We start from the raw sequence: 15,703 nt of genomic DNA, 5'->3' as shown, positions 1-15,703 counted from the left end.
GAAATTTAATACTGGCTATTTCAAACTTGAGCTAGCCTGATGAAATATGAAACATGAATCAACTTAAGAATTCAGAAGACCCTAAACTTACTGCAGACATATCAATGCATTCAGCTGTACTAATCACCTCCAGCGCTTTTTGCTGAGCACTTGCAGTAAAACTGCTTTTTGTACAAATGAACTTCGTCTTTCAAACTGAGGTTTGTTCAAAATTACCTTCAAGTGCATGTTGATTTCTTCTGCAGCTTTTTAGTACATTGGCTCCCCCTCCTGTTCATTTGGTGTAAGCAACAAACTGAACAAATGGTGCCAGTTACAGAAGTTTCTCAGCACTTACCATGATTGCTTTTTGAAAGCAAGTGTTTGAGGCTCACAAGAAAAGACTATTTCTCAGGCATCCCTATGAAGGACACAATCCTTGTTCAATACATAATATCTGGGTCCAAACCAGTGGTGTATACAAAATAATACAACGCCATTGTGTGAAGGATAATTAAAAAAAAATAAATCCTTTCCAGTGAATTAAAAAGATTTTAAACAATGAAAAAGACAATAAAAAAGGACTTTCAAATAAAGCCATTACCTGGAAACTTTAAAAACCAGTCCACTACAGAGTTAAGAGATGTGTAAATTAAAGAGTATGTTTGAATACTGAAGTGCAAGAAGCTGCCTGCAGTTCAACCAATACAAAAGAAGTATAAATTGTAATAGGTAAAATGAAGAGAAAGACCAGATGGGTAAAATAACCAATGACATTTTGTACATGTGAAGCAGAATTAAAATCAGTCACTATGGCACAAATCTGTGGAGTTGAAAATGTGGTACCTTTCCTTTAAAAATAGCACTGGGAAGAACTCTAGATCTAATAGGAATAGCGGGTAAACTGACAGAATAATTGGAAATAAAATGACAAGGTCCCATAAGAAACATGGTAAGATATGTAGAAACCTGATTTCCGTTCCTCTCTGTTCTCCGAACAATGAATCAGCAGTAGAAGGAGAAATGGTACAAAGGCTTTCAGGGAAAGGCTGGTTACAGTCAGTATAGGCATATTCCTGCAATGAAACCCAGGTGACAGCACCACGTTCTTGAGGCTACATGTAGGTGACACCAACAATGTTTTTAAAATTCAGTGTATGTGGTGCATTTTTCCTACTTGTCTGGAAGTACTACACATCAGGGAATGCCTACATCATCATGCTGCAGCTCACAGTAAAAAAATCCTGAGATATGTTGCAGGTAAAAGCCACATAAAACTTTCACCTGCTTTAGTTAGCTCTGTTAAAAATTTAGAATTAAACAAGATCAATAAAAGGCAATGTCATACAGATTAAGAACCATCAGACATCTTAAAAAGAAATTGTCACCAGACAGTCACGACTGAATGGGGACATCAGCAGTGAATTTCTGCAGATTATTGTAAGGGTCCGTCAGCAACTTTTGAGGGCTTATGACCAAAAGACCGGCAGCGTGGTAAGACAGGGAGAACACAGTCTTACATACAAAAATATGTTTTAACACATGAAGAATGAGGAAGGGGAAGATGCATCTGGAGAGTGGGTGATTCTGCAAGGAACAAGGCAGGGGCTCACATTGCCTGAGCAAGCTGCAGTGAACTGCGTTAATGAGATGTAAAACCAGCAGAGTAATGACTTCTGATCTCCACTGCCAGGTTCATTGTTATCCAAGACTGTTTAAAATTAAATGCATAAACAACCTGGAAAGAACACACCTTCTCCCCTGCTCCAAGGTATGTGTTTTGAACACTATGCTATAGTTAGCTCATTCTTCACTCATTTTTTTTCTGGCTCTCCTTTTGCATAATGAAAGCTCCAACAGAGGTATAGAGCATCTTCTTCCCAGCACATGCGTTCAATTTGGTGGTTAATGCAGCCTTCTGGAAATTTGGGGATGTGAATCTGTATCCCGTCACAGAAGCAAACATGTCATCCATGTCTCTTACCTCCTGTGAGACCTCTAACCAGAAACTAATTATTCAAAAGGTGACCATGATATTTTCTGTATTTCAGATCAAAAGAACAATCCTGGAAAAAAATATGCAAGTACTTACATGCAAGCTCTGAATCACAAGCAGATGGCGGTAACTACCTGAAGTCCTAACTCAGCCATTACAGCACTGGAAGGGGACAGGATTTCACACCCTTCCCCAGGGTTAACATTTTCTACTGCTAGCTCTGGGCTGCTCCCCTCCCAGAATAACCTGGTTTTCAGGACACCAGCTTGAAACTGTTCAAGTTGTCCTACATGCAGTAACACAGAGACTTCTATTGGCTTTGGCCCTGGAAGAGTTTTTAGGACGCGTTTTAGATAAAAGCAAATGATGAAGGTTACTAAAAAGGTAAATGTGTGCACTTTAATGGCCTTTGATATACATGAGAGACTAGAATATCTAATAGTTCTTAACTATTAGCTATTTAATTTCTGTTCTCCCCCATCAGAGAAGTACAATGTATCACATTTGTTTTGGATCACTGATACTGTATTTTATACCAAAAAAAGGAGAGCATTATATAATCCCACACAAGACTAGGTCTATTAAAATGAACAGATCTTTAACTGAAGTGATTACCTACAATTGTATGGACAGCTACAAATGGAACTTTCCCAAATGTAGCTGTTTGTACACTGATTCGTTGACTTGTCAAAAAACACTTGAATTGTTAAGACCAAATAAAGAAGAGCTTCTGTATCACTACATTTCACTGGGATGCATAAATAATGTCTGTAATTTTGAAAGTATCCTACCTGTTTCATTTTGGTTTTGAAAAGTCATACTGTGAAAAAGTGTACTTTTGAATTTTACCTTTTTTCCAGTCATTATTGACATTGACAATCTTCATGCATTTGCATAACTACAGGTGAAAATATTACAACATCAGTTTTAAAGGCATGCCCCATCAAATCTGTAAACTCATAGCCAAGAAGCATTTTTATGGGATGGTGCAATGTTTGGCAATGGTACCTTGATTCCCTAATTTGGAACTGTAAAGGAAGTATGGAAATATCAAATGTCTAGACTGATAGCACTATCAGAAAGAAAAACACTAAACTTGCTACTTCATGAAAGAAAGGCAAACCCCACTCCTACTCTATAAAAATAGAAACCAAAGAACTAAAGCTTGATTCCACAACCCATCTGGACACCCCGCTCCCACCCTCCAATAAACCACCCAGGCACTTACAGTAACACTTATCTGTGTTATAGTGATAATCTAACCTTCTTCCAATACTCTTACTTCACTGATCCACTAGTAGAAATACCACAGTACTGTGTTTGTCCAATGGTAAATGGCTGCTAGTTATCTACTACAACAAACCTTAGAAGCTGTTGCTGTCTCGGGCTGCATACATAGAGGCAAAATAGAAATTTTAAAGGTCAGAAGGGTCTTTTCCCTAAAACGTAAACAAGGATGCACCCCCAGTCTAGAATTCAAAAGTTCAATTTCCTCCATCTTCAGTGGTATGTGTAAGCGGCACTTGTCTTTGTACCAAGGCCACTGAGGTACACAGACAGAACTAGCCAAGTGAAATTGTGTCCCCTTACTTTGGACAAAGGATCACTCTGCTTTCTCCTGAAGGAGTTTTTCTGATGATGGATAACTTTTTGTAAATTGTTGCCTGTGCAGAATTAAATGCCACCTTACTGCAAAATCCTCTTCTCTACAGTCCGCTTCCTCTCCAGCTCAGCTGGGGAAGAAGAGCAGCCTGGAGGTCACAAAGTTTTTTGTCATCTCATGAAAGTGCTGACAGAACACAGTGACAACTCTCTCCGTGCAATCCACTATAATAATTTCAGAAGACTGCAGAGCTGGGTAAGGTTACACTCTGTATCTACTACTAGACTATCAGGGTTTTGGCACAGTGAAAGCCAAGTCCTGCAACAGTCATAAAGGTGCTATGATGAACATCACTTCTGAAAATTAGAACAGTCATTAACTACCACAACTTGAAGGCATCTCTTAACAAGCTTTTAGTAAAGAAGCTGCTGTTGGGAATATTAAGTCTGCCCTTCCATTTGCAGGAAATGATGCTTGCACATTAGTTTGCAAAAAGTCACAAAACATATGGTACCAACCATTGAGACAACTTGTTAGTAACCTTAATTCTTTTCACTCATTAATTCTGAATAACAGGCCTTTGCAACTCAGTCATTAAGCACACTATTCTACTTGACATAACTCGAACTCAGCCAATCCCACAGCACAGCTACACCTTTCAAGCTACTTTGAATTTTCTCCCATCCTACTTGGGAAATACAGCAAAAGTGCTGTTAAAGAGAACATTGGTGGAAGAGCTTAGCTTTGCTAGTAGTTCTAGTCCAAAATACTTTCTAACTTCACCACACTTGTAAGTATCTCTCAGACCAACTCCATTAGCATTTACTTTTTTCTATGCTGAGCTTTCGCTTGTCATTTCCTCGTGATGTAGAGCTGAACACACAACTTTTCTCTACACTCCCACTGTTTTTCACTTAATTTTAAACACATACAGCAAACAAGACTTTAATTTTTTTTAATTTACAGTATTGACTGCTCCGAGTTATGCCTTACTGTTGGTACACAGTAAATACATTCATCTGAACAATTTGCTTAGTATGAAAAAAATGCAGTTAAAACATTAAAAATACCGCTTTACACCGTGCGAAACAGAACCTTCAGAAGTAATGACATTGGCTACAGGCAGGCACACAGGAAGACTGTTTCCTTTCAGTCTATGAGCACATTCACTCCTGCACCCCTTCATCTGAAATTGCCTGCAACAGTAGATTTTAGGTAAATATTTCTGCTGAATTAAGAAGATTTAATAACTCTCTGCTTGGTCTTTAGCACTTGTATTTGCAGAAGAGGATATTGTTCTGTTCTATTCATTACACTAAGAATGGCTGGTTTTGGAAGATTTACTGAACAAAGGGTTTAAGTAACATTTAAAAAACTGAAGATGTTTCTGAAGGGGAGTTATACTCTATTGGTGCATGCAGCTGTCAAAGTTTGGATAAATTAGGTAACATGCTTCCCCTAGATAAAAGAGAAGTGGCTGGGCACAACTGCCATTTCACAAAGAGAATTTAAGTCAGATGAAATGCATTCTTATCGCAAGCTTTAGACAGATTAATATATACCACAACACCTAGCACTAATTAAATTTAGAAAAATATTATCTTGGGGTTTTTTTTTTTAGCCTTTGTTGTTTTGAGTATTTTTTTTTTTTAAAATCTTTAATGTAGCAGAAGATGTACAGTAAAAGATGCCAAAAACCACCCTGCTTTTTAATCTGGAAGAGTTGGGCTGTCAAAGCTATTATGTTGCTGACAATTACTCATTTGATTACTTATAGATTATTTTTTTTTTTTAAACAATGAAGAGGCCAGAAATGTTTTGGGTGTTTGTTTGGTTTTTTTTTTTTTTTAATTCTATGATGAAGAATGACTGAACATTATAGTAATTTAAATCAACCCAATTACAGTTTCCATTAAGTTAATGGCTGCCAAACAAGCGTGTACTCCAGTGACTCACCGTGAGCAATGTTATCAGATGGGTGAGACAGATTTTAAGGTTAGACACAGTACATGTAAAAATAGAAAGTTTAAAAACCAATCTCATCACAGACATTTCCATTGCCATCTCCTTTGTGAAATAAATAAGGCAGCAGATAACTTTTACTTTGAAGTGGCATCTTTGAGGTATGCTATTAAGTCTGCCCTCTCTGACTTCTTCTTAATACCCGCAAAAATCATCTTTGTTCCTGGGATATACTTCTTTGGATTTTCCAAATACTCCATCAGAGTATCCTCACCCCAGGTGATACCTAGAAAGAAGAAAAAAAAGATAGTTAGTGACTTCAAAATAACAAACACATTTACACTCTTATCCTCCACGTTATTTTACTTTTTGGCAGATTTCAGTACTTCCTAGAACTATCACTGAGAAGCAAGTATTTTTGTCCCTAGTAACTCATAAGAACAGCTTTAAGTTTACCTTTATTCTTATTCGCATCCGTGTAAGAGAAGCCCTCAGCCTGTCCAGTCTTGCGTCCAAATAGGCCATTCAGGTTGGGTCCAGTCTTGTGCTTGCCTCCCTTTTCAACTGTATGGCACTGGGAACATTTCTGGACAAAGATCTTCCTGCCCTTCTCGATATCTCCCATTTTCAGTACTAGATCAAGAACACACACAGAGGTCAGTATCACAATTTCAAGGTCACCTACTCAACAGAAACTTTAAAAGCGCCCTGTTGGTTTACAAAACGGTATATATGGCCCGTCGGTCTACTAATTCTCCAGCACACTTTCTATCTACAAGCTATAGCTCCTGGGTTTGAAAATTAGCATAGAATCACTAGACTACGCAAAAGGTATCAAGGTGATAAACATGCTTGAAAAGCAGGAAAAAAAAAATCTCCCCTCGGGCAAGGTAACTGTCCCACAGCATTTAAACAGTACGGAGATAACTTTTTAAGAGTAAATTGAACACAACCTCCACATACAGCTTGTACATCTGTAACGGGAAAGTTTCCCGGTCGCGAATAACCTTGTGCAAAGGGACAGGACCGTTTGCATGTTTCTCCACTTCAGCCGGAGAAGCGCACCTGCACGCCACCTTGGAAGGAGCCGAGGGCGGCAGGCACGGAGCAGGCCCGCTCCCCTCTCGCCACGAGCCGGGATGCCGCCCGAGCACCCGCCAGCAGCGACGCGGCTTCCACGAGGTGTGGCGAGAGCACCCAAGGGCAGCCGCACCTCCCGGCTCCGGCTCTACCTCCGCGGAGGCTGACCTTGAGGCGAGGAGCCGGCTCCCGGCGCGGGGGGACCCTCCAGGCAAGCGCGGGGTAGGGTGAGGGCAGGACCCCCCGGGCGGCGGCTGGCCCGAGGTGGGTCCACTAGGCCCCGCGGTGACCTTCCGCCGCAGCCCGGACACCTCCTTAGGACGCGGCCCCGGGCTCTTCCGCCCCGGCCCACGGAGGCGGGAATCGCGCCCTCAGGACAGACGAGGGCACCTCCCGCCCTCCCTCCCGCCCGGCTGCCTCGCTGCTACCCTCCGCACTAACGGTCCCGCCAGGCCCGGGCCCGGGCCAGGCCGCGCGCGCGGCTACGCCGCCGGCTGCTGCCCGCACCTGCCTAGCCGGCCGCCCCGCTGACGCTGCGCCCACGGCGGTAACCACAAGGCCGGTAACTCGCGCACCGTCCGCCGTCTGAGCCCAAGGACACGCCGTACTCCGCCCTATGTAAGCCGGTGTTGCCGCAACCAAGCCACGCCGGCGCTCGGCCCGCCCCTCCCGACGTGACGACCAATCAAGCGCCGGGCTGTAGACCTCTGATTGGTTACGACGACTGTCCGCCAAGCTGGACGTCACGGCGCTGGAGGCTAGCGGGGTCGGTTGCGACCGGCAGGTCTCCGGGCTTCCTCCCCCTCCCCCTCCCTGTCCCTGCGGAATGGCGTCAGACGTAACTCTGGTACGTAAGGAACGACGGGGCACGCGGGAGCGGGGCGGGTTCCGGGCGCATGCGCACAGCGGAAGGCGAAGCAAAGGTCGCGCGGCGCCCCGAGCGGGCAGCGACCTCAGCGGGCGGTTGGGGCAGTGGGCGGAGCCTGGGTCGTGACCGTGACGTAGCCGGGAGGCCGCCACCGCCCCCCGCCCCGCCCCGCCCCTCCCGGCGCTGTTGGCGGCCGTTGCCGCCGGCGCTTTCTGGCGCCTTCCAGAGGTGAGGCAAGGGAGCCGTGAGGCGGTCGGGGCTTCTCGTGAGGTGAAGCTGAGCAAAGGGCGGCGCCTCGCCGTGCGTGTCGTTGAGTTTTAAAAGCTTCTTCGAGGTAGCCTAGGGAAAAAAGGGGCGGAAGCGTCGCGGGTAGCAAAAGCGATGCTAAAACCCTCCCGACTTGAGAAGGGCTGGCCGGCAGCGCCAGCCGGTGTGCCGCCACACGGAGCTGGAGGGGGAGCGGGTGGGCGGTTGGACCCTGCGTCTCGTGTGGGATGCTGAAACCATACAGTTGTGAAGAAGATGAGAGTATAACGGAAGGGACCACCACAAGAAAAGAAGAAGATGCCCCAGGCGTCTTCCCAGCAGGCTGGGCAGCGTTGTGGTGCTCGAAGAGGATGTGTCGATACCTATGCGTTGTGGACCTCTAAACAGAATTTATGTGATGCGTTTCAGACACAACTGCCATCTCACTCTCCTTGGCAAGGAGGAATAAGAGCTGTTAAGCCTAGTGTAATAATGTCCAGTGATCCGAAGGCAGTGATCACAAGAGGTGAACTATTTGCCTTAACTAGGGACGTTAAAACTGAGAATTTCCCCCTCTCTGGCATTTGAAAAACTTTTTTTTCTGTGTGTGCTTTTATGCTATGCTGGAACTGGTGTAAGTGTGCTCCTGTAATTGCCCTGGGGAGCAGTGCTCATCTGAAGGCAAGAGGGAACGAGGACAGGGTAAAAATACATCAGAAGTTCCTCTGATGGCAGAATTTTGCAGACAATTTGTAAGAATATTCAGCAAATTATCACTTCCTGGTGTGGAGAGAGTGCATTGTTTTCCAATGCTTGTGGTGTCTAGAGCATGAGACACATGTTTGTGCAGCTTCTAATGTTTTATCACAAGGTATATACAAAATATTAATATGCTCCTAAACTTTCACAATCAATGCTGTAATCTTCTTGGCAGTAGACTTACTACAATAAAACTAATTTGCTTATGATATGCAGCTAAATTCATGTACTTCATGGGGAGGGAGGTAACATATGTGCAATGGAACCACTTTAAATTGGTATCTTGACTTCTCCTGTTGTTGCCCAAGTCAAATCTCAAATCATGTCAGACTACCAGAATTATGAGGTTGACTGGAAAGATACCAATTTAAAAACTAAAGGCGTTCTCTGTTTCTTTTATTTGCCATTTGGTTTTGAACTATCATGGTGCACTTCACTCATGTTTTTAGATTTTTTACCATGATTTTAGGGACTGTAATTTTATTTAGTAAGGCTTCTGTGTCTTATATGATTCCAGGAGCCAGGTGTATGTAACTTAATATCACAAGACTTGTGCTAAGACCTCTGGTCGCTCTTATCTTTAAAAGAGGAAGGAGCTGAAAGTACCTTTTAAGCTGCTTTAAGAAATTACAGTAGTGTAAATTCTTAAGCTTCTTTAAGCAGTTGATGTGGACTGATGCCCACTGACATCCATTGAAAGGTTCTCCCCTTCTTCACAGAATGCAGACTTCAAGCATCTGTAACTCTCTTAATTTCTGTTGGGTTTTGCCTTCTAAATATGTATGCTCCTTACTGAGCATTGCATGTTGAGCTTCACGGTTAACCCTTCTGATGCATGTGGAGGGACATTGTAGCAATGTTACTTTAATTTTTCTCCAGGAAGCTGTTTTTGAAAACTGTGCCTTCATTCAAGAGAGTTGAATCGTTTTTTGTTAAACTTTGAAATAAGAAAATGGTGTTCTCAGGGACAATTCTGAACGTGTGAGGTTTTCAGCGCTGAAGATTAGCGTACTAAAAATCAGTCTCTAAAATGAACTCTTGTCTTCTCTGCCTTACATCTGACCATGCAGATGTCTGCTGTGTGAGTGACTGCCAGTAGTCATGATGTATATACCCTTTCATGAAGGTGTAAATGATAGAAACAGAGTATTTGTGGGTTTGCATACTGTGGTGTTAGTGGAAGCAGAGGTTCTGCCTAATATGAAAATATACGAGTTTAGAAGACATGTTTTCACCAGTAAGAGGAGGTATCTTGAATGGAGAGGACTTGACTTATTTGTTTAAGCCCATTTGGGTGTTACTAAGTGTGAATTTGGACCAACACAGTGGTAAGAACTGGTCTGGAAGTAAAGTAGAAGGTGCAGGAAGGGGCATTGTTTGAGGTGCCCAGTGTTTTACTTTTAGAAACATTCTGCGGTAGGACAGACTAATAGTGAAATTTTACCCTTCTCTGCTAAATATAGCACCTGTAGTGTATGTTATGTGTGAATCCCCAACATGTCGTATGACTTCCTCTGTAGGACAGAATATGTTGTGGGACTTCCAGAGGCAATGCTGAAGACAAAGTCAGGGCTCTTCTGGCTTTGTGGGTTTGAATTGCTGGAGTAAACTAAAATTACTCAGGGTGCATTTTCAATGCATTATTACTTTCCTACATGTATTGGCATTCATTATACTGTTTGCCTTGGTGTGGTTTGCCTAGAAGGTTTGTATTTTAGTCTTTCAGTTATTCACTGTGGTTACACCTGAAATACCTTTGTCTTTTTACTACCTCAGACCATTACACATGGGAACGATAGTTATTTTGCAATCAGAATTATTGCTGTGTAATTCTGTCCTAAAGGAAGGAAGGAAAAGTAAACCAAATGTGTGAAGTCCAATACTAAAGGAAACATGGCGAAAGAGCCAATCAGTTCTCTTTAAGAGGTACACTGCAGATAAAAGAAGAAAGATGGCCTTATGGGCCTAGACTGGAACTTAGGAGAACATGGATTTTTTTTCTCAGTTCTGTGGTAAACTTCTTGTTTGGTCTTTGACAAATACCTTAGAACCCATTTCTTGTGTTGGAATCATCAGGGGTTAGGTGCTGGAGTACCTTGGCCTCTTTTCATCCTCTTCCTGTGTGGAAGTGGGCCAAGCCTGAGCTGCTGCTACTTATCAGCTAACTGTGCCAGTGTTGGTGAGTCCATGATTTGTGCTGCAGTCACGGTGGTGTGAGGTGGTTTTAAGAAATTACCCGAGTCATAAATCTACACTGATGTTTTAGTTGTTGCTAAGCAGTGTTTATGCTAAGTTAAGGACTTTTCAGCTTCTCATACTGCTCTGCCAGCAAAGGCTGGGAGTGCACAAGAAACTGGGAGGGGACACAGCCAGGACAGCTGACCCAAATGAGCCAAAGAGGTATTCCATACCACATGACGTCATGCCCAGTATATAAACTGGGGAAGTTGGCCAGGGGACGCCGCAGCTTGGGTATTGGCTGGGCGTTGGTCAGTGGGTGGTGAGCAATTGCATTGTGCATAGCTTATTTTGTATATTATTATTATTATTATTTTCCCTTCCTTTTCTGTCCTATTAAACTGTCTTTATCTCAACCCACGAGTTTTAATTTTTTTTTTTTTTATTCTCTCCCCCATCCCACTGCAGCGGGGGAGTGGGTGAGCAGCTGTGTGGTGCTTAGTTGCCAGCTGGGGTTAAACCATGGCACTTTGCCTTTGAGATTGTTCAGGAGAAAGGTGTATCTCTCTCATGTTGATAAATCAGGCTTTGAAAAAACTATAAAGAGTGATTCTGGACTGGGCTTGAAAAATTCTTGATGTTACGATCCTTCAAAAATATTCTGCAGTGGCAAACATATGCTTTAGGGTTACTTTTCAACACTGTTACGGTGCAAGTCCTGTCATTTGGAATATACTGATGGCTTTATGTTTATTATGTCTTTTACAGGGCATTTGGATGGAAGACAAGAACCTGTTCACCCAAACAGGTGAGGAACAAAGATGGAAAATATTATAGACTTAAGAATGAATAAAAATCCCTGATGAATGGCGTGCCTCTAATCTTTCCTGCTTGCTGTGTTTTCTAAGACAGAGAGGGCAAATGTGCTACTGCTTGGAACAGCTGGAAAGGCAGAGTGTCTGAGATGCTGCAGTTGCTAAGGGTCACTACATATTAGGCTGCTTCTTAAGACAAAGCTAAATTTGTGCATAGCATCTACTTTTGTGTAACATTTTTATCAAACAAGTCTTGGTTTTATTTTAAGTTCTGTTTATAGTAATTTCTTGTGGCAGGGTATTTATGCTTTGTGCAGTTGTCTCAGACAACATTGTGATTTTTATTTTTTTAAAAATGGCAAGTCTTATGTTGACTTGAATATCTGGATTGCATTCAATGCATATTTTCCATTATTGAAAAGATAAAAGCTAGTCTCAAAAAGAACTGCTGCTGTATTTTCACATGCCTATGTTATAAAATATTTGGGAGTGGGACATAGAAATATTTTCTGGACCTCAGGGTGCAGAGTGGCATTTGAAGGATTTGATCTTAGCAGATGAAGGCAGAACTTAGAGTTCTTTCCGTATCTGCTGTTCCTGTGGTTTTGGAGAGTGAGTTTTGTAGGGCTGTGGTTGCAACTGCTTGGCACTAGGGGAGATAAGGGATATTCTACTATGAGAGGTTTCAGGTGAACAGAGAGGCTGAGAATTCCCTGGCCAGGGTGTTGTTGGACTCCAGTTAGGCGCAGTGTGGGGCAATGCTGCTCACCATTGCAGTAAGCTATCAAAAAAGTGACAGGTAACACAGGTAGAGAGACACCAGCCAATCCAGCCAGAGTGTGAAGCAGAGCGGGCAGCTGGAAGACTGCCAAAATATTTCATAGCTGAATCAATTGCACAACCATTATAATGCCATGACTTGCTGAGTGATAAATTTACTGCTGAGTTTAAAAGGTGTGAAAATACCAAAGTAATTTGTCCATTCTTTGATGCTGTGGATTTATGTCACAGGCATGGAGATTTATTTGGTAGCCATTTATTTTATGATGAAGTGTCCCCTAGGCTGCTGTAGGTAGAGGTCTCTGTCATTCCCAGCATCTGGCCTGTGGGGAGCTGGGTAGATTAAGAAGGTCCAGGGTTCAGAGTCATTCTTTGTCAACTTAAAACAGACACAGACCTCCAGCTGAGAACATTGACTCAATGCCTGTCTTTTCTACGTTGAGATACTGGACTGCCCCGCTCAAGTGTTTGTTCTAGTAGCTGCTTGTAGACTGGTAGATGTCTAGTTATCTGTAGACTCACAGAAGAGTATAATGAGGCCTTGGACCTCCGTATAAGATAGAGAGAAGTGTGGGATACAGCTTCTCTGTAATCGGTTCATGGTTCGATGCAAGTAACACAACAGGGGCATCTTGTTTGGATGAGTATGGAGGAGTAGTGAGTACAAAACATAAATGCATAAAGTGAGGTAATTTGCAACATAGCATGGAGTAGCAAGAAAGGACTTCCAAATGCAAGAGTTGTCCTAGTTGACTGCATCAACTTCTGTTTTACTATCAGAAAACTCATTCTTAATCCTTATAAACCAGTTCCCATAGTAAAAGTAGGCTAAAAAGATAGGTGATTCAAGATAGTAATTTTAAAAAAGAACATTTTTGGACTCAAGGCCAAAGTTAATTAAGTTAACTCACAAGGACATTCACATTTGAAAAATTCAGGACCTAGCAATTTGTCAGAAGTTCAGCTTTTCTTAAAAACATAGTTTTGTTGCTTTTGGAAAAGAACTTAGGGGCTCAAGAATTGAAAGACAAATAAAAGGGTATCCTTTTATTAAGTCCATTATATTTTTAACTTTAAAGCTAGTCTCATGCTATTGTGGCGTCTTCCACAGTTTACTGCAAAGCTTAAAATAATAGATGTATAATAAACATTTTGAGCATTGTCTGAGAGTCTGATTCCATCTGACAAAAAAACCATGGTACAGACCCAGTAATTTCTACTGGCTTCAATTTCTATTTTTAGGTGGCAAGTAATTGGTCAAAGCTACAACATTTTCAATTTTTTAAAAAATTATTTTACTTTCTGATGAATCAAACGGAAGAATTTCAGCCATATCCTGTTTGGAGGGGATGACAATTGCCTACTTTGATAATACATTTGCTTTGTGTATCTGTGGGAGCCAAAGATTACTGTCCTCTCATTTACATGATCAGTTGGGACATTATCTTCTGAATATTCCAAGCTATAGAGTAAGAAGTACTTCTGCAGTAGTTTAAATGAAGATATTGTCAAATTAGTCTCCAAAGCATCAACTTAGCCCTGAGAAAAGCTCCAAATTAAGACTCCTTTTGTAAGGAGATTTGTATGGTTGGGTCTCCTTATGTAATGACGATATGCTAATCTAATGTAGTCTAGTAAAGCCTACACAGTTCTTGTATTTAAGCTTTAGGCCAGACAGGAGGACCTTTCATGAAATAAGAGCAATAGCATGGCCCCACGATTCAGATGAGAGTCTTAAAAAATAAAAGCTTTGCTTACCTTAGGATTTTCAAAGCAGAAACCATTTATAACATAAGTAGAAATAAGGCCATAAACTGGCAAATTTAGCTCTGTTCTCCCATAGAAATAAAACTATTGTGCTATGGTAGGCTTAATGCTTTTAAGTGTATACCCAGTTCTCTGCAGATCTAGGAGGGCTCTACAGCAGCAGGAGGAACTGTTGAATGTGAAGCCTGACGAAGTTACGAGACAACATGTTCATGCTTCATAGATCAACAGGCTGTGTTCTTCACTGAGATGAAATCACTGCTGCGGGTGGTAGCACCCATGGAACGTTTCTGTCAGTGGGAGAGGTGGGATTCCTCCCTGCGGAGATCTTAGGCTAGTTTTGCTGCCTGTTGTGTCAAGTTTTCAAGACTTTTGTAACCAAGTAATTGCCTGGCTGGTAGTTTTAGAATCTGGTTTTAATATCCCAGCTTCATTGTCTGCTTGTTTTCACATATGACTTCAGAACGTGTCAAGTGTTATATTGGGGCAGATTAGTGGTTTAGCACAGTTTCTGGCAATGATCAATGCTGGATGCTTTGCGGACGCTAAAAACTGCCCAGGACAAGCTTATTATCCTAAAGCAGGAAGTCTCAGAGCACTGAGAACACTTAGTCCAAACTACTAGCATTGCAGATGTTTTTCTTATGCTCCTAGGATAAGTCTGTAAGACTTTTTTAAAAATGATATTAGGTTCTTTGCCTTCATCATATTCCAAGCAGAAAACTAAACAATTAGAGTGTACTTTCTAAGTTTCTTTTTTTGTCTGATGAATTTGACCAAACAAAAAGTCCCAGAGCTTTTTCATTCAGGGGCTTACAGATACATGATACCAATGAATTATGAAACTTTTTTGTAGTAAATGTGTTATGTACTCATTGCTAAGTTGTAGCTTATAGTTTGGGGGTTTTGTTTTGTTGGGGATTTTTTTGTTTGTTTATGTGGTCGTGTTTGTTTGGTTTGGTCGGGTTGGGGTTTTTTTTCTAGAAAGAACAAGTTCAGTTTTCACATATCTTTCTTGGGGCATAACTAATCCTGGTTTTAATAATTGTTGCTCTTTTCCAGACTTCTTTACAAATATGCTGAACAAAACTAAATGCAAGATACACGAGGATTATGAAATAACATAATATTCTGTCTTCTCTGTACTTAACATTAATCTCTCCTGAATGGTGCTAGAGGCAGAGCAAAAGGCAGGAGTCTGCACTTATTTTGAAATCGTTCCTCCAGGAGGTAACAACTATTTTAAAACCCATTTGTGCCTGAGTTGTCTTCAACAGTTCTTTGCAGTACATTTCTTCATACTTTGCTTTTAAATTAAATTTCATCTGTTATTATGCTGCTCAGTTACGTTTGTACTAAATCCTTTAGATACTCTCCTGTACTCTTCTTGTGTCCTAATAAATGCATTAATCATCTCTGTTTTAAGAACCAAAAGTCTGATTGTTTCTGAGATGTGTAAAGGTGGGATAGAAAGTGAGCATCCTCTCCTAATGGAAAGTAAGCTCTCTGACTCCTGTCATATCATTTTCCTTATATCCTTTTGGTAGCCACTGAGCCCTTTGTACTCTGAATACCTGCACAGAAAATAGTGCACTGCTGGGGGGCACTGTGTCCTGACTGGCCTCCGGAAGATGTCACACATGAGTAAAGTAATCAGGGATTTATGTTTC

At 41.8% G+C, this 15,703-nt stretch overlaps 1 protein-coding gene across 2 annotated transcripts; it reads right to left on the bottom strand.

The window, feature by feature from the left end:
- Positions 1 to 4,517: 4,517 nt before the first annotated feature.
- On the bottom strand, positions 4,518 to 7,373 carry LOC128147288 (cytochrome c). 2 transcript variants are annotated; one of them, XM_052799748.1, is made up of 3 exons: positions 7,128 to 7,373; positions 5,997 to 6,173; positions 4,518 to 5,826 (listed from the first exon to the last, which is right to left on the bottom strand). In XM_052799748.1, the coding sequence occupies exons 2-3, from the start codon at positions 6,163 to 6,165 to the stop codon at positions 5,678 to 5,680; spliced, it is 318 nt and encodes a 105-aa protein (XP_052655708.1). In that variant the 5' UTR covers positions 6,166 to 6,173; positions 7,128 to 7,373; the 3' UTR covers positions 4,518 to 5,677. The 2 variants fall into 2 exon arrangements, with proteins under 2 accessions (XP_052655708.1, XP_052655715.1); XM_052799755.1 differs by lacking the exon at positions 7,128 to 7,373 and adding an exon at positions 6,789 to 6,920.
- Positions 7,374 to 15,703: the final 8,330 nt, after the last annotated feature.

Source organism: Harpia harpyja, chromosome 1 (assembly GCF_026419915.1).
Source record: "Harpia harpyja isolate bHarHar1 chromosome 1, bHarHar1 primary haplotype, whole genome shotgun sequence".
Lineage (NCBI taxonomy): Eukaryota > Metazoa > Chordata > Aves > Accipitriformes > Accipitridae > Harpia > Harpia harpyja.
This window is presented reverse-complemented; position numbering and strand designations above follow the sequence as displayed.

Excerpts from the sequence above, each read along its gene's own strand:
- LOC128147288 (XM_052799748.1), bottom strand. The coding sequence starts at position 6,165 with ATGGGAGATATCGAGAAGGGCAGGAAGATCTTTGTCCAGAAATGTTCC. Across the intron at positions 5,827-5,996 it reads GGATGCGAATAAGAATAAAG|GTATCACCTGGGGTGAGGAT; the intron begins GTAAACTTAAAG and ends TCTTCTTTCTAG.